The sequence below is a fragment of the Vulpes lagopus genome, chromosome 12, assembly GCF_018345385.1.
Source record: "Vulpes lagopus strain Blue_001 chromosome 12, ASM1834538v1, whole genome shotgun sequence".
NCBI classification, from domain to species: domain Eukaryota; kingdom Metazoa; phylum Chordata; class Mammalia; order Carnivora; family Canidae; genus Vulpes; species Vulpes lagopus.
Window position 1 is genome coordinate 41550972 of NC_054835.1, and position 18185 is coordinate 41569156.

Below are 18185 nucleotides of genomic sequence, written 5' to 3' on the forward strand. Positions count from 1 at the left end.
TGCCTGGGTGACTTAGTCAGTTGGGCATCTGCCTTCAGCTCAGGACCCTGGGATTAAGCCCCAAGTTGGGCTCCTTGCTCAGTGTGGAGCCTGCTTCTCCCTCTGCCTGCCACTCCCCAGTGCTTGTGTTCTCTCTCTCTCTGTATCTCTGACAAGTGAATGAAAAAAAAAATCTTTAAAAAAGAAAAGAAGGGCAGCCCCCATGGCGCCGTGGTTTAGCGCCGCCTGCCGCTTGGGGTGTGATCCTGGAGACCTGGGATGGAGTCCCATGTCAGGCTCCCTGCATGGAGCCTGCTTCTCCCTCTGCCTGTGTCTCTGCCTGCCTCTCTCTCTCTCTCTCTCTCTGAATAAATAAAATCTTTAAAAAAATAAAAATAAATTAAATAAAAAAGAAAAGAAACTGGTTACTTCTGGAGAGAGGGCAATAGGATGATAAACTTTATTTTCCTTGTATGCTTCTTCATACTTTTAAAAAATATTTTATTTATTTTCTTTATTTGAGTGAGAGAGCACAAGTGGGGGGGAGGGAGAGGGAGAAGTAGGCTCCCCACTGAGCAGAGAGCCCCACATGGTGCTTGATCCCAGGTCTCTGGGATCGTGGACCTGAGCTGAAGGCAGACACTCACTGAGCCAACCAGGCATCCTTTGTTAGGTTTTTTTGGCCTTACGTTTATATTATTTGACAAAAAAGAAACCTCAAAGTACTACATTTCAGGAAATTTTTTTTTAAGGAAAATTATTTTAAATAGGGTGCCTGGCTGGCTCAGTTGGTAGAATATGCGACTCTTGATCTCAGGTTGTGAGGTCGAACCCCACATTGGGTATAGAGATTACTTAAAAAAAAATTAGGGATCCCTGGGTGGCGCAGCGGTTTGGCGCCTGCCTTTGGCCCAGGGCGCGATCCTGGAGACCCGGGATCGAGTCCCACGTCGGGCTCCCGGTGCATGGAGCCTGCTTCTCCCTCTGCCTGCTTCTCCCTCTGCCTGTGTCTCTGCCTCTCTCTCTCTCTCTCTGTGACTATCATAAATAAATAAAAAATTAAAAAAAAAATTAAAATCTTTTTTAAAAAGTTATTTCAAACAGAAGAAAAAAATATTTTCTCTAAGTCTTGGGTTGTGTTTCCTTGCAGCGGTTTCCACTTGCTTCCCGTGACACAGACCAGCCTCAGGACAAGCCCCCAGACTGGTTCACAAGCTACCTGGAGACAGTGAGTGTTCTCTCTGGAGTAGGCTTTAGCAGCTGTGTTGGCACAGGTGAAGTGTGGGAGAAATAGAAAGCTCAACCCACACGGCTGCTGCCTCTGGGGCAGATGAATGAAGAGTATAGCTAATCATTTCTAAACTAGAGCAAATCTAGTCCAGAAAGCCCTAACTTCTATAGGGATGTATCAGAAAAAGAGGGAGCCTTATTCTAAGGATGTAAGGGAAAGGAACAAATCTCCGTGCTTAGGTTAGAAGGAAGAAAGAGGTTAGAAACCTACTACTCCTCACAATGATTTTTTTTGGTATCCTCAGTGTACCCATGGAAAGAATAGACCTTCTTTTGTTACATTTCTGTCCATTTGTTCAGTAGTTAGTAGCTGTTTATGATGTTCTTACACCAGAGATGGTGAGGTGTCTGGTCTATTTGATATCTTCAGACTTTTTCAATGTTGGAACTGAGGGTTTTTTCCCGTTAATCTGCTCTGTATTCTAGTTCCGAGAACAAGTAGTTAAAGAAACGGTTGAGAAACTTGAACAGAAATTACATGAGAAGCTTGTCCTCCAGAACCCGTCCTTGGGTTCCTGTCCATCAGAAGTCTCAATGCCCATTTCAGAGGAAACGCTGTTTTTGCCAGAAAACCAGTTCAACTGGCGTATTGCTTGCAACAGCTGCCAAAGGAGGATCATTGGTGTGCGCTACCAGTGCAGGTGAGCACTCACTTTGGAATGCATACATGTTAGAAGACCTCTGAACAGGCCTTCCTGGCATTGGAGAGGTAGCAGAAAATTGGGCATACTCTGTCTCTGGATATCACACATAGATACCTGCTCTGGATTAGAAATAAGTTGTTTGTCACCCACAAAAAAATACTATACAAAGGGTAACTATTCAGATTGTTGTTGTATTCACGTATGCATTTGAACTAACAGAACCAGACAAAGTTATGTTCCCCAAGGCAAAATTACATCATCAGGGATTATCACCCTGTTATTCCAAATGCTTTCATATTTTGCTTCCTCTCATAGATTGTCCTTTGAAACAGATACATGTTAAGTGCTGTTACTTTCATTTTATTAATAAGGAAACTTGAGATAGAGCATGGCCAGGTGACATGCTCAGGTTACCACACCCAGCTGGTAATACAGCCAGTATGGAAGTCTGGTCTCCTGTCTCACCAGGACTTGTCATGCTTTTCCCCACAGCCTGTGCCCATCCTATAATATCTGTGAAGATTGTGAATCAGGGCCATATACCCATGACTCCAACCACATCCTGCTGAAGTTGCGGAGACCTGTGATGGGTTCTGAAGCGTTCTCTCACCCAAGGTTCCCTGGCCCTCGTCTTCCCGCTGCTCTGGAACAAGCCAGGTAAAAACATAAGTACACAGGAGGCTTGTTCTCTGATGGGTGTCTCCATTGTGGTGATGGGGCAGGGATCAAATTGCAGACAGTCTCCTTAGTTCCTGTGCATTTCTAGTTACGTGTGATAATGGGGACAATGAGCTGAAGCTAATGAGACAGAAACAAGAACTGTAGAAAGAAGTTAAGCTAGAAGCTGGCACTGATGCAGGCTACCAGTGGCTCAAAATAGCTTCAATATTTGTAAGTTTTTGGGTTGTTGTTTTTTTTTTTTTTTTAAGACTTTTTATTTGTTACCTCACAGGCTCCAGAAACAGGTCGACAAGAATTTTCTTAAAGCAGAAAAGCAAAGGTTGCGAGCTGAGAAGAAACAGCGAAAGGCAGAGGTCAAAGAACTCAAAAAACAGCTTAAGCTCCACAGGAAGATTCATCTGTGGAGTTCCATCCATGGACTCCAGAGCCCCAGGTCCCCTCTAGGCCGATCCGAGAGCCTGCTGCAGTCAAACACTCTGATGTAAGCCCAAGGGTGGGGCACCTAGGCTGGAGGTCCAGCCTTCCGAAACCAGAACTTCAATCAGGTTTTCTCTTACTTATCTGCAGCCCCTAACACCCAGACTCAAAACTTCCCATTCTTGGGGTGCCTGAGTGGCTCAGTCAGTTAAGCATCCGACTTAGGTCAGGATCTCAGAGTCTTGACATCAAGCCCCTTATCAGGCTCCTGCTTCATGGGAAGTCTGCTTAAGTTTCTCTTTCCCTCTCCGTGTACTCACTAGTGTGTGTACACATGCTTGCTCATGCACTCTCAAATAAATCTTAAAAAAAAGAAAGAATTAAAACTTCCCATTCTCTGATCTAGCATTCTAAAGGGTGGTTTGATAGTCATTGTTGACACTTAGAGCAACCAGTGAGGTTCCATACTGGCTGATAATGACCTTTCTTCACTGGAGGCAGTTGGGATTTAAAGAGCCTGGCTCTCCAGTTCTCTTATTTATGGACCATTACTCTTACCAAAGCTTTTTCAGTTCAGGAGTGAGATTTGTCTTTTTATTTTTTTTAAGATTTTATTTTTAATTGTGGTTTGTTTTTGTTTTTTGTTTTGTTTTGTTTTAAGATTTTATTTGACAGAGAGTGAGCTGAAGCAGGGGGAATGGCAGGCAGAGGGAGAAGGAGAAACAGCCTTCCCACGGAGCAGGGAACCCGATGTGAGGCTTGATCCCAGGACCCTGGGATCATGATCTGAGCCAATGGCAGGTGCTTACCTGACTAAGCCACCCAAGCGCCCCTAAGATTTTATTTTTAACTAATCTTTATAACCAACATGGGGCTCAAATTTAAAACCCAGAAATCAAGAGCTGCATGCTCTACTGACTGAGCCAGCCAGGTACCCAAATCTGTCTTGTTCTTTATTTTTATTTATTTATTAAGATTATTTGGGCAGCCCCGGTGGCTCAGCGGTTTAGCACTGCCTTTGGCCTGGGGTATGATCCCAGAGACCATACTTCTCCCTCTGCCTGTGTCTCTGCCTCTCTCTTTCTGTGTCTGTCATGAATAAATAAATAAACTCTTTAAAAAAAAAAAAAAAAGATTATTTACGGGGTGCCTGAGTGGCCAGTTAAGCATCTGACTTCAGCTCAGGTCATGATCTCAGGGTCCTGGGATTGAGCCCTGTGTTGAGCCCTGTGTTGAGCTCTGTGCTCAGTGGGGAGTCAGCTTCTCCCTCTCCATCTATCCCTTCCTCCTCTGCTTGTTGTGCACACACGAGTGTTCTTTCTCTCAAATTAAAAAAGAAAGGGGGGGGTTAAGGATTCTATTTATTTATTCTTGAGAGACACACAGAGAGGCAGAGACACAGGCAGAGGGAGAAGCACTCTCCATTCTGGGAACCCAATGTGAGACTCAATCCCGGGTCTCCAGGATCACACCCTGGGCTGAAGACGGTGCTAAACCACTGATCCACCAGGGATGCCAAAAAAAAAAAAAGATTTATTTGAGAGAGAGAGCGTGTGTGCGTATGTGGGGAATTATATTAGTAGTATTTTTATAAGGTTTTATTTTTAAGTAATCTGTACTCCCAATGTCAGGCTCAAACCTGTAACTCCTAGATCAAGAGTCTACTCTACTGACTGAGCTAACCAGGCACCCCCTATTAGTATTATTTTTAGGCAAATGCATTAGTACATCTTTTTTTTTTTTTTTAATTTTTATTTATTTATGATAGTCACACACACAGAGAGAGGCAGAGACACAGGCAGAGGGAGAAGCAGGCTCCATGCACCGGGAGCCCGACATGGGACTCGATCCCGGGTCTCCAGGATCATGCCCTGGGCCAAAGGCAGGCGCCAAACCACTGCGCCACCCAGGGATCCCTGCATTAGTACATCAAGAGTTACTCTCAGACTTTTGAGCCACAGGGTTAAATATTCAGAAGCCATCATACCCAACACAAGTGACTATCTGAATTTCTGTTCAGGCTCCCTTTGCAGCCCTGTGCCCCAGTTATGCCAACCCTCAGTGCAGCATTTGTGGATGAGAATTTGCCCGATGGGACTCATCTTCAGCCAGGAACCAAGTTTATCAAGCACTGGAGGATGAAAAATACAGGAAATGTCAAGTGGAGTGGAGACACAAAGGTAATTTTTTTCCCCCACAGAATAAAGATGAGGTAATTTGAAGTGGCAGTGCTCAGCTGACAAGCTGTTTTTTTCTTGTCCCTGTTCTTTTCAGCTCAAGTTCATGTGGGGAAACCTAACCTTGGCTTCTACAGAAAAGAAAGATGTTTTGGTTCCATGCCTGAAGGCCGGCCATGTAGGGGTGGTGTCTGTGGAGTTCATTGCCCCAGCTTTGGAGGGAACATATACTTCCCATTGGCGTCTTTCTCACAAAGGCCAGCAGTTTGGACCTCGGGTCTGGTGCAGTATTATAGTGGATCCTTTCCCCTCCACAGAGAGCCCTGAGAACATTGAAACGGGCATGGTTCACTCAAGCAAAGCCGATGAGCTCTCCTGCCAGCAAGAGGTGAGCATTGGAAGGGGAGACTAAAGTTACAACAGCCCTCTCACAGCTGGTCGTTCCTCCAGAAATCAGGGAAAGGGTAGCTCCTCCCCCTAACACCAGTATGCTTACTTATATTGGGCCCATTCCTTGGGCTTTGTTTGCGTGTCCTTAGGATCTTGGTACAGCTGTCCCTTGGTGCCTTTGTATCCCTTCATAATGATGTTTTGGCCAGCCTCTGCTGCACGAGGGAAGACAGGGCTGTTGAACAACTGGACTGATGGCTTTTTTTTTTTTTTTTTTTTTTTTTTTTTTTTATTCATAAGAGAGACACAGAGAGAGAGAGAGGCAGAGACACAGGCAGAGGGAGAAGTGGGCTCCATGCAGAGAGCCTGATGTGGGACTCGATCCAGGGTCTCCTGAATCATGCCCTGGGCTGCAGGCAGTGCTAAACCGCTGCGCCACCGGGGCTGCCCTGGACTGATGGCTTTGCTCCTTAACACTCATCTCTCCTGAACATCCCATGCATATGTTCCCTAAATACTAATGAAGTCTTGCTCTTGTTTTTAGTTGGTGTAGTTTGTTTAAGCAACTTCTCTTTATTAGGGGGTAGTATTTTTTTTCTTCCCCCCTCACCTACCCTCACTTGCAAAAATTTATTTTGCAACTTTCCTCTAAATCTAAAATGATCTCAAAATAAATTTTAAAAAATGTAGAGGTGCCATAGTGTTTTGGTTTTTAGGGAGGCAACTGTACACTTACCTTCTGAGTTCAGTTGAGAGCCTAAAATTTGTCCCAACGGTTTGTCTGTACAGGAAGCTTTTCTTCTGGCTAAAGAAGAAATTCAGCTTGATGAAGTGACTGAGCAGACCAAAGAGACAGGAACCTGCATCCCCCAGAAAACAAAAAATGTGGCCAGCGAGAGAGAGCTCTACATCCCATCTGTGGACCTTCTGACTGCCCAGGTAGAAGATTGAACACTTTGGGGGGCAAGGGACAAAAGGTTGTAGAAAAAGAGTCCTTACCCTCTTGAGGAGAAGGTGGTAAAGCCACAGGGCAGTGTCCCACAAGTTAGATATTGGCCCACTTCAATCATATGCCTCGAATGGCAAGGGGATCACCTGTGGAAGCAAGCCTCTTAACTAAATGTTTCTTCTCTGAATCAGGAACTCTGTCTTGGGCTTCCCCACAGCTTCCCTTTAGTTGCCTCTGCATTTCTGCTTTTTGAGTTCACTTTGACCCCCACTGCATTTTCTCTCTTTCCTGCCCCTTGGGTATTTGAACGTCTCGTCCCCATCCCACTTTTCTTGATTTCCCTTGACTGAGGTGAGGCATGAATTTGAACAGAGTGCAGGAAAGTGTGGAGCTAAGTGACTTACAAGTCCCCTCAAGACAAAACCTGGCTCAAGCATCCACTGCAGGTAGCCTAACATTGCCCTTTTTGTCCTTAGGACCTGTTGTCCTTTGAGCTGTTGGATATAAACATTGTCCAAGAGTTGGAAAGAGTGCCCCACAATACTCCCGTGGGTAAGAATGTCATTCAACCCATGTTGTTTATTTTATTAACAGACACAAAAGTGCTACAGCCTAGACTCTAGTAGTGAATGTCTTATTCTGAGGTAATACATGGCAAGGATTTCTCTTACCATGTGACATTAAAACTGCACCCATGAGTCCATTTTCCTTCTTTTCCCTGTCCTCTATCAGAGTCAACAATACACGTTTGTGCAAGACTTCCCCACCATAAGGGCTCCTGGCTGGCTCATTTGGTGGAATGTATGGCTCTTGGTCTCGGGGTTGTGAGTTCAAGCTGCATATTTAGTTTAGGGATTACTTAAAAAAAATACAGTTGGTGGGGAAGCCCTCCTCTCCATTTTTCTTTAAATTGTTATTTTTTTTATTCCTTTACATTCCTGGTCCTGCGTCTTGGCCATGGTTTCTCAGGCCAGATGACTTTGATCCTTCCTGTATTTATTGATCTCAGTTACTTCCGCACCTAATGGTCTGAAGAAATTCTTTACAACAGGCCTCGAAGCATACCTAGATTGATTTCAGTCCTGCAAGAGGCAAGAAGTCTATGAGGTGCTGTTGCTAGACACTGACTGTTGATGATATGATGCTTTTTTTTGGTTGATGGTTCCTCTGTCTTCATTCTCCAGATATGACTCCCTGCATGTCTCCTCTGCCGCATGACAATCCTTTAATAGAGAAGCCAGGCTTGGGGCAGATTGAGGAAGAGAGCGAAGGGGCGGGATTTAAAGTGCTTCCTGGTAAGGGGTTAAATATTTGACAAGTATTTGTACTGTCCCCTTCCATATTACACCATTTTCACACATACTCCCTCCTACCCTCACTTTAGCATGTGAGTGGGTTTTCTGTACCCTCTCATTTTGTGAAGTCCCCTCACATTCACATGGCACAGATAGCAGCTGTCCCATGGCATGGGATCAGTATGGATATGTGACTGCAGGAAGCTCCTCAACACTCAGGGATCCCTGGGTGGCTCAGTGGTTTGGTGCCTGCCTTCAGCCCAGGGCGTGATCCTGGGGTCCCAGGATCGAGTCCCACATCAGGCTTCCTGCATGGAGCCTGCTTCTCCCTCTGCCTCTCTTTCTCTCTCTCTCTCTTTCTCTCTCTCTCTCTCTTCCTCTCTGTGTCTCTCATGAATAAATAAATGAAATCTTTTTTAAAAAAAAAAAAAAGCTCCTCAACACCAAGTACAGACAAGGTTTGTGTCTTTCAGATCCAACGGCCTCAGTAAAGAGGAAGCCTCAGAATGTCACCTCAGTGGAGGAAGCAGAAGATGATCTGAGTGGGACCCAATTCGTGTGTGAGACTGTAATCCGATCCCTCACCTTGGATGCTGCCCCAGACCACAACCCACCTTGCAGACAAAAGTCCCTGACCAGTGAGTGTCCCTGAGTCCTCCCACCCAGCAGGGCTGTGTTTGAATTGTGACTACCCAATCTGAGTAGGAAGAAGTGCTCTTCTTCGCTGAGAATGGAGGTTGAGTGATCTTTGTTAGAATTTGGATGATCATGGCGATTTCTTTAGACCCCACACACACTACCTATTTTAATTATAGTCTCAGGAGCAAAGTAGCTACCATAACCCGTTTTCGCACTCTCTCAGGGGCAGAATTACAGCTACATAACTCAGAGGAACAGCAGCTACTTGTGCTGCCTGGATTCTGCAGTGAGGAGTCTTCCTGTAAGTTGACAGAGCTTTTTCAGCAGAGACCTCCATTGCAGCTGAGTTGTGTTCTTTCTCCAAAGATACAGTCCAGGACAGGGTGCCCTGGGTTGCTCAAGTGGGTTAAGCATCTGCCTTCAGTTTAGGTCATGATCCTAGGGTCTTGGGATTGAGCCCCACATGGCATTGGGGTCCTGGCTTAGTAGGAAGTCTGCTTCTTTCTCTCCCTCTGCTCCTCCCCCTCTGCTCCTACACTTTCTCTCTCTCTCTCTCTCAAATAAATAAAATCCTTAAAAAACAAAACAAAGACAGTCCAGGAATAGTGGGCAGAAGCAGGAATACTAAACTAAATTTCCGGGGTAGCCCCTGTGGCGCAGTGGTTTAGCGCTGCCTGCAGCCTGGAGTGTAATCCTGGAGACCCCAGATCGAGTCCCGCATCAAGCTTCCTGTATGGAGCCTACTTCTCCCTCTGCCTGTGTCTCTGCCTCTGTGTGTGTGTGTGTCTCAATGAATAAATTAAAAAAAATAATAAAAAAATAAACTAAGTTTCCCAAGGTTAAATTCTGCCATAGTCAGGGTGGCTGGGTGGCTCAGTAGTTGCGCATCTGCCTTCAGCTCAGGGCATGATCCTGGGATCCTGGGATTGTGTCCTGCATTGAGCTCCCCACAAGGAGCCTGCTTCTCCCTCTGCCTATGTCTTGCCTGTCTCTGTCTCTCTGACTTACGAATAAATAAGTAAAATCTTTAATTAATTAATTCTGCTGTAGTCAATTTCCTTTATAACAGAAATTTCTAGATATAAGATAGGTAGAGCCCATACTGTGTATTTCAAGAACTATCCAAAAATTCAAATTCTAGTTCATCAAAATAATGTGGGAAAGTTTATGTTTATTATAATGAAATTTTATCTATACCTTTAAATACTATATTTGTCTCACTTTTGTTCAAAATACACACACTCCTTTCCCACACACATACATTCATTTCTCACACACATGCTTATGTACAAATGCATAACAAAAAATGTTCACGGTAGTTATCTCTGAAAGGATTGTAGATATCTCTTTATTCCCTCATCCTCACTTTGCCAATTTTCTGCCATGACTATCTATTACTTTGCAAAGAAAAGGAGGAAAGTAAGCATATAGTCCTGTGGTACTAACCACTTAATGTTTTCTCTTGTTATAGCTCTATTAGCTAATGTATCAGTTTTGATTTGTTTTTAAGATTCATGGTGCTTCTCAGAGGCCTTGGTGTTTCTCTGTACCTTGTGAGCTTGGTTCTTTCTAGCTTTGCTTAGGCTTCAGACTTTTAATGTGGCCACAAGTGGTTCTAGCAGCAGCCCTTCCCTCTGGCCATCCCTCTACTCTGGCTTTCATAATTGTAGCTTATAGCTGAAAATTGATTGCTCTCATCCTCTAGTGAAATCTGCTTCCCCTGAAGAGGAACCACTTGGAGATGAACAGGAGGATGTTGTCCATAACACCAAAGAAGCTGTCGTGGAGGAGGAGGAGGAAGAGGAGGATGAGCTCAAAGATGAAGTTCAGAGTCAGTCCTCTACTTCTTCAGAGGATTACATCATCATCCTGCCTGAGTGCTTTGACACTAGTCGTCCCCTGGGTGACTCCATGTACAGCTCTGCACTCTCACAGCCAGGCCTAGAGCGAGGGGCTGAAGGTGAACCTGGGGTTGAGGCTGGGGAGAGGCTCGCTGAAGGGGAGAACCAGCTGCAGGGGCAGAGCATCAATGACATCCTCATGACCTCACAGACTCTGGACACAGTACCTCTGACCCCAGAGGTGGTGGGGCCTCCACCACAACTGTCCAGGTATCATCCACACCCCACTCAGCTGGGCTCTTCTTTACAGGTGGAATAGAGAGGAAACAACTTGATCTCAGAACCTGTTTTGTTTGTCAGAATGGGAAGAGATTATTTCCCATAGGAAAGTCTGAATTTAGATGAATAAAAGTTGTATTTCCCAGAATTTGTGGATTCTGAATTTAAAGCTGTGTTTATTCTTAATTATCTTTGTATAGTCTGTCTACTTCTGTTTTGATTGTTGAGAGCCAGTTTTTGGTTTGGTTTGGTTTGTTTTATGGGGTTTTTTTTTGCTTTTGCTGTTGAAACCCTGGATCTAAGAGAGCCAGTTTTGAAATACATCCCTGGACCTTCCTTCCCCACTCTATTGACGCATGGATAAAGACAGCAAAAATGCATTTTCTTGTTAACCCAAAGTATAATAGGATGTTTAATCTATTATAAAAAATACATATATTCTAAAATGAGAGTACAATTATTTTTCATTATCTATTAATTTGTGTGTGTCATTGCTCTGTTGTGGCATGGCAGATGCTGGAACCTTAACTAGGATTTAAACCACTCTCAGGGAGCTAAACATTTCCCTTTATTAGTACCACTTGATGTAGGCATGGAGCCACCCAACTGAAGCTGGTCTCTCTCCAGGTTGACTATGACTGAAAAGGAAAACCAGTAGAGTGAGCCCTTTCTACCTGATCCCTACTTCAGACATGAGATCTGGATCAGAAAAGTGAAGCCTTTATAGAGAATCTGGTACTGCTGTGCCACGTGCACTGTTTCTCCAGTGTTCCCATAGGTGCCTTTTCAACTGACTTTCAATATTGTGTCTTTCTGAAAGGAGCCCTCCTTGTGCACAGCCTGATGGTTCCCCGGGAGTGGATTTACCAGTTATCATACCAGAAGTTTCTTCAGTCCCTGATCAGATCAGAGGAGGTAATGACCAGCCTGCACTTGATGTCTTTTTCTGTGCTCCTGTCTGATGACACCAGGCATAAATAGGCATTGTGTCTTTGTGATTCTTGGCATTATTCAGAAACCTGCCCTTTTTTCTGTGGCCCTCCCTCCTTTTCTGTTCTCCAGCTTAATATTTATTAAATGAGACCTCACAGAGGTGGGCATTGTGCTACAGTGGAAAGAATACAGACTGTGGTGCTAGACTAGTCTAGGTTTCAGGCCCAGCTCCACCTTTCCTCACTGTGTGACCTTGAAGCAGTTCAGCACAGTCATAAAACCCACAGGGGTGTTTTCTTATCTCCAAATTAAGGAGAATAGCACCTTGAAGTTGTTAGTAAACCTTCAAAGTCACTTCCCACTCTTTTTTTTTTTTTTTTCACTTCCCACTCTTAATCACAAAAACAAAACCCCAAAAGTATTTTGAAACTAATAAATGGGTTGATAAGATTATAGACCAAGTTTTTCTGGCTCAACAAATAGTCACCTTGCATTGCATTCTGGATGGATAGTTCTTTCTTATCACTTAAAACCACTTGCAAAATCCGACCCCCCAAAAAATACTAAGTGCTGTGATCAGATTGCTGCTTGCCTCTCAAAACTAGCCTCACTCTGAGTTAGAAACGGTAGGCACTTGTGGATGCTGCTTCTAACCAATAGCTCTTTTGCTTTTAGAGCCCAGAGGCTCATCAGGACTTGTAAACAGCAGACAGAAGAGCTATGACCACTCAAGGTAACTGGACCTTGTGCAGCCTCTTCAGAAGCAGGTGGATATCCTAATACTGCTTCTGCTTAAATAAGCTTCTCAAAGCATGTGCCACCTCCAGAGGGCAAAGGAGAGCCATCATTCCTTCTTGTTCTTATTTCTTCTGATGCTTGTGAGCAACACTGAACAAAGGGCTACAGTTACATTTAAGAGTGTTCACATTCCAGGATACCTGGCTGGCTCAGTCTGTAGAGCATGTAACTCGATCTTGGGTTATGAGTTTGAGCCCCACATTGGGTGTAGAGATTACTTTAAAAAATAAAATCTTTGGGGAAAGAAAAAGTTTCCATATTCCAGACCAGTGTTCTCAAATTCAGCTCACCTTAGTACCAAAAGAGAAGGCAGGAAGGTCAAGCCCATTGTGCATCTTAGTAACAGTTTCTTAGACACACCTGCCTCACTGCTCCCGGTCATCCCAGATCACTGGTAAGATGGACTCCTCCCTCGCTCGCTACATTTCCTTTGGGGGTATATCCTCTAAGATGGTTAACTGAGCAGACTGCTAAATACCCCCTCTGTGCCCTTGACCACATAGTTTTCAGCTGGGACAGAAAGCTGGTATACTCACCAGAGGGGGTGTGTTTTCTGTATGCCCTTATTTTGCAGCAGTAGAGCTGAGCTCCACATCTAACCAAGGTTCGTAGCTGTAAAACTAATAGAAAAACGGTCACATTCTCCCGGGGTCACACCCCAGGGAAATCCATTTTCTTTCAAGGATTAGAGCCCAGATTATCTTGTAGGAAGATAATGGTTTGTGGTTTTTAGGGAAATAATGTGGTTTTCCTCCCCAGGCACCACCACCATGGGAGCAGCATTGCTGGAGGACTGGTGAAGGGGGCTTTATCTGTTGCTGCTTCTGCGTATAAGGCCTTGTTTGCTGGGCCACCAGTCACTGCCCAGGTCAGTGTATGTTTTCTTTTCCTTTACCAAAGCCACGTCACGAGTGACAATGATGCTCCCTGTCTGGGTTGGAGAGTAGTATGACATTCTGCCACTTTTTAGCTGTAGAACTTTAGCCAAGTTAATAAAGTGAGGAAAGGAAAAAGACCTAATGTTTGTAGAAGACCTATTATGTGTGAGGGGCTCTTCCAAGTACCAGTGCTACAAGGTGAAAAAGACACCAGTCCCTGCCCAAAGACTGTGCGACACAAACGTGATGAACAGTACCATGTAAGGTCCTGCGCCAGTGTTCTCCCATGAAACACCTCTCTGTGGGCCTCTGCATGGGCCAGAGAAGGCTTCCTGGTAGGATGATGCCTGAATTGAGTCCTTAAGGACAAAATGAGGGCAGCTCAGGTGGCTCAGCGGTTTAGCGCCACTTTCAGCCCAGTTCGTGATCCTGGAGACCCAGGATCGTGTCCCATGTCAGGCTCCCTGCATGGAGCCTGCTTCTCCCTCTGCCTGTGTCTCTGCCTCTCTCTATGTGTCTCTCGTGAATAAATAAATAAAATCTCTTTTAAAAAAAAGAAAAAAGGACAAAATGAGTATGTGTCAGGAAAGAGGAATAGAAAGAGCATTGTGACAGAGACTGGCCAGTAAAAAGAGTTGGAAATGTCAGCTTGAAGGTGAATTTGAGGGACGCCTGGGTGGCTCAACAGTTTAGCGCCTGCCTTTGGCCCAGGGTGTAATCCTGGAGTCACAGGATCGAGTCCTGCATTGGGCTTCTTGCAGGGAGCCTGCTTCTCCCTCTGCCTATGTCTCTGCCTCTCTCTGTGTGTGTGCCTCTCATGAATAAATAAATAAATAATTTTTTTTAGGGTGAATTTTGGCTGAGAAGAAGGAAAAAACTCAATTTATGTAGGTGGGGTGCTGTGTTAAGTGGTTTGGATATTATTTTAAGGCTAGTGGGAAGGGCCAGTGAATGGGCTATAGGAAAATAATTAACATTAGATTCGTACCCAGTAAGATAACTCCACTACAGTGTGAAGGTTGAGGGGAGCCCTAAGGAAATCCATTTGAGAATCCATGTGTAGATGGAAGAAAAGGGTAGAAGAGAAAGAGAAATAGCAGATCTTGAAGACCATGATTAAGAGGCTGGAAAGAAGTAAAGGAGGAATCCCAAGTTTCCGGCTTTGGACAGTAGATAGTACCATCCATTAAGAAAGATGTACAGGAAGAAGGATCTATTTGGGCAGAAGAAGAAAACTAGGTCCATTTGGATGGTGTGGAATTTGAGGCATATCCAGGTAAAATTACCTAGAGTGCAGCTGGGCTCGTGCCTGTGGCTCACAGAGGAAAGGTTTGGCCTGGAGGAGGTCAGGTCATGTGTATACAGGTTCTAGTAGAAGCCATGTGATTGGGTAAGAGTTTCTGGGAAGATGAGGTCTAAAGCAAAAAACAGCCTTGAAGGATCCAGGAAAGAAGAAGGGCCTTGTCCAGGAACCTGAGACATAGGAAGATGTTCTGGAGCCAGGGAAGGGAGCTTGAATGAGGAGGAGGTGCCAACACCCCCAGAGAAAGAGAGCAAGTGAGGAGGACTTGGGGAGTGCAAGTATGCCTCACTGTCAAGTTGCTGGAGCACACAGGGAATGAGTTAATGGTCAAGGTGAGAGAGAATAATTCACAGAAAGAGATTTCTGAGATAGTGAGAGATCATGAGATAGCAAGCAATGGACTTGTGGAAGGATTATCCTGGAAAGGAGGGATAATATATTCTGAAATGAGAGTGAAGAGAGGAACAGTAGAGTTGGGTATAGAGAGAAATGCCAGAGATTGTGCTCAACACACGTACACACTCTTGTCCTAATCCTCTCAACTAGCCTGCCAAATAGGAGGTATTTTATATTTATATTCCATTTTCCTACATAATTTATTTTTCATTTAATAATTTATATTCCATTTTCCTACATAAGAGAATTAATTGAGGGCAGCCCAGGTGGCTCAGCGGTTTAGCGCCTGCCTTCGGCCCAGGGCATGATCCTGGAGACCCAGGATCGAGTCCCACATCAGGCTCCCTGCATGGAGCCTGCTTCTCCCTCTGCCTGTGTCTCTGCCTCTCTCTCTGTGTCTCTCATGAATAAATAAATAAAATCTTAAAAAAAAAAAAAGAATTAATTGATGATCAACACAGTTGGGAAGTAAATGGTTAGAGTTAGTGTAATCCAAGAATGAAATCTTGCCATTTGTAACAACGTGGATGGGAATAGAAGGTATTATGCTGAGCGAAATAAATCATAAAAAGACAAATACCATAGGATTTCACTCATCTATAGGATTTAAGAAAAAAAAAAAAAACAGATGAAAGAGGGGAAGGAAAGGAAAACGAATGAGAGGGAAACAAACCATAAGAGACTCTTAACCTCTAGGAAACAACACACTGAGAGTTACTGGAGGGGAGGTGGTTGGATGAGGGGTAACTGGGTGATAAGCCTTAAGGAGGACAACTTGTGATGGAATGAGCACTAGGTGTTGTATGCAAATGATGAATCACTGAACTCTACCCCTGAAACTCATATACTATATGTTAATTTAAAAAAAAAAAAAAAAAGATAAACCAAAGTGTTAGGATTTGGGAAGGTTATGTGTCCACTCTAGGGCTTGGCCCAAAGAGGGAGGTAAAGGAGTGTTAGCTCCCTCTTTGGAAGATTATTTCTGTTCCTTACAAAGTAAAAGGGAAAAAAAATGCCAAGAAGGTCACCCAAGATGCCATTTCCCAAGCAGTTTCTTGTTCAGCTCCTTTGCATGGCTGACCACACTCTCCTAGTAACAGTCTCTGCTCCTGCCTACACTGGCCCCATCCACACAGTTAACTTTATCTTCACAGAGTTTCCAGTGCTTGTTTGTATCTTTTCCTTCATTAGGCCAAAGAATGCCTCCTTCCAAATGCCCCCTCTGGAGCTTCCTCCTCCTCCTAGTTCTGAAGACAGTTCATTAGTTGCCTGGTTTGGGATATAAACCTACAGAATTCAGAACTGGGCATTCCCAGTCCTCCCTCACGGGCCCAGTAGTGTCAGGTGGACAGGAGTGCCATCCATACCCTTGCTTTGAATTCCCTAATAAATAGATCTGGAAAGATTTGTATGATTTGCAAGATAACAATTTACGAGGCACATAAATGATTCAGAAAATGTTCTGCTTTTCTTGACTCTACACAGCCAATAGTTTCTGAAGATCAGACAGCAGCTCTGATGGCCCATCTCTTCGAAATGGGATTCTGTGACAGGCAGCTGAACCTCAGGCTGCTGAAGAAGCACAATTATAACATCTTACAGGTTGTGACAGAACTGCTTCAGGTCAACAACAATGACTGGTACAGCCACCGCTACTGAGGAGTGGCCTTGTATTAAATCACTTTGCCTGCTGCTCAGAGATGATCTTTATTCTGTCCTGGGGGCGTAGGGGAGAAGCCCTGGATGATTTTTTTAATCTGATGAATCTATATAGAACCCATTATCGAATTACCAAGACAGTACCTGCATTACAGTATTTTCTGGAGCAAATCAAAGACCAGAACTGAAATAGAGACATTGGATGAATTGTAGGAAAACTTTTTCAGTTGATTTGGACAAAACTCTGTCTCCATTTTAGTGCATTGAAGAGCATTAACTTGAACTTCCTATAGAACCATTTTTCTTTCTGCTTGTATCAAAGTTGAGTATTTTTGTTTGGTTAAATGTGGATGTTTCTATGGGGATATCTGTTGTCAGTTTTTAAAAGAAATTAACCTTGGAAGTTGTTTTCAAGAATTCTTACAATTTTTCTAGCCTACCCCAAGCCTCATACCTATGTGGTATTGAAATGACACCCAGAGCCCCGTCTTGTTAATCTTCCTTGCTCAAGGACAAGTCATTTCCCTGTAAGACATAGTAAATCAGCACTGTTTTCTAAAGACCCCACTGGTACATTCAAGAAGATCCACTTTCTGGGTCTCTGCACTTCAGTGAGAGGAGGAGGGAGTGTGCTCAGTTAACCCACCAGCACCTATTGAGCAGTGTTTACTGTAGTAATTTTGCATACTTTTTTTTTTGTTTAAGGGAACAAATTTAAGTAGGTAGTGTGAAATATTTTGCTAATCCTATAAAGAAGGGGAAAACTATTAAAAGGAAAAGAAATGTAACAGTTACCTTTTTTCTTAATGTCAGTGCAGATGTTACAATTGAAAGAAGTGAAAGGCTCTTAATCTAGAAAAGTTAGTTCAGGGGTGGGCAAATGTGTGTGAGGCACAGGAAATGCTGATGACTTTTTGAATGTCTGAAATCTGCTCAAAGGTATCTACCCTTAGTCTAGAACAGGAGGAGGCTGTTTTGCAAGACTAGGATGGGAACAGACTCTGAAAAAGGTTTGGGTTAACACCAAAACGAATGAGAAAGCTTGTTGCCAGGGGCCCAGGTCCTCATTCTGTTTACAGAAAGGAGTCTTGGGTATAATGGGTGAAGGAAAGGTAACAAAAAACACTAAAAGCTACTACCATCAATGAAAGTGACTTGCAGAAAAAGAAGACTCAACCCTCATCCAGAAGGGGAAGGATAGTAAACTAGTATTATTTAACCTGGTTGGTATTTATAATGAATGGTGATGTTAATTAATCATTAGTCATCATGATGTTTATTTACAGTATACTTCTTGATCGCTATTAAATAAACCAAGATTCAGACTGCAAGCCAACCAGGCTGTTCATTTATTTAAAACGTTTCTATCCGGGCTTCTGGGTAGAGGCTGAACGGCAGGGTGTGTGTACTTAATTGGGTTGATTTCGGGCGGGACCTGCTCTGACCTCCTGAGTCGTATTGTAGGGGTCCAGGAGGACCCTAAGGTCCAGTCGTCCGTCCGGTTGTACTTGTACCTAACCGCTTCGAGAATGGTGAAATAAAGGTTCTTCGAAAGTCCTACCTGGACTGGCTGGTGCTTGCGAAAGTGGCGTCCGGAACCCGGGCGGTCTTCGAGGAGATGAGCTCTTCTCCGGCCA

The 18185-nt window shown here is 44.1% G+C and overlaps 1 protein-coding gene across 4 annotated transcripts in view; it reads left to right on the forward strand.

The window, feature by feature from the left end:
* Positions 1–18108, forward strand: part of NBR1 (NBR1 autophagy cargo receptor) — a 33208-nt gene extending 15100 nt beyond the window's left edge. For 2 of the 4 annotated variants that reach the window (XM_041724543.1, XM_041724542.1), the window contains exons 7-22: positions 1130–1207; positions 1696–1910; positions 2406–2570; positions 2866–3075; positions 5032–5191; positions 5286–5576; positions 6368–6517; positions 7004–7079; positions 7712–7822; positions 8296–8460; positions 8685–8762; positions 10167–10572; positions 11402–11496; positions 12190–12247; positions 13072–13180; positions 16375–18108. In XM_041724543.1, coding sequence (XP_041580477.1) covers positions 1130–1207; positions 1696–1910; positions 2406–2570; positions 2866–3075; positions 5032–5191; positions 5286–5576; positions 6368–6517; positions 7004–7079; positions 7712–7822; positions 8296–8460; positions 8685–8762; positions 10167–10572; positions 11402–11496; positions 12190–12247; positions 13072–13180; positions 16375–16548 — 2541 coding nt within the window. In that variant the 3' untranslated portion in view covers positions 16549–18108. The remainder of the gene's footprint in view (positions 1–1129; positions 1208–1695; positions 1911–2405; positions 2571–2865; positions 3076–5031; positions 5192–5285; positions 5577–6367; positions 6518–7003; positions 7080–7711; positions 7823–8295; positions 8461–8684; positions 8763–10166; positions 10573–11401; positions 11497–12189; positions 12248–13071; positions 13181–16374) is intronic. The other 2 variants (XM_041724544.1, XM_041724545.1) reach the window with 2 other exon arrangements.
* Positions 18109–18185: the final 77 nt, after the last annotated feature.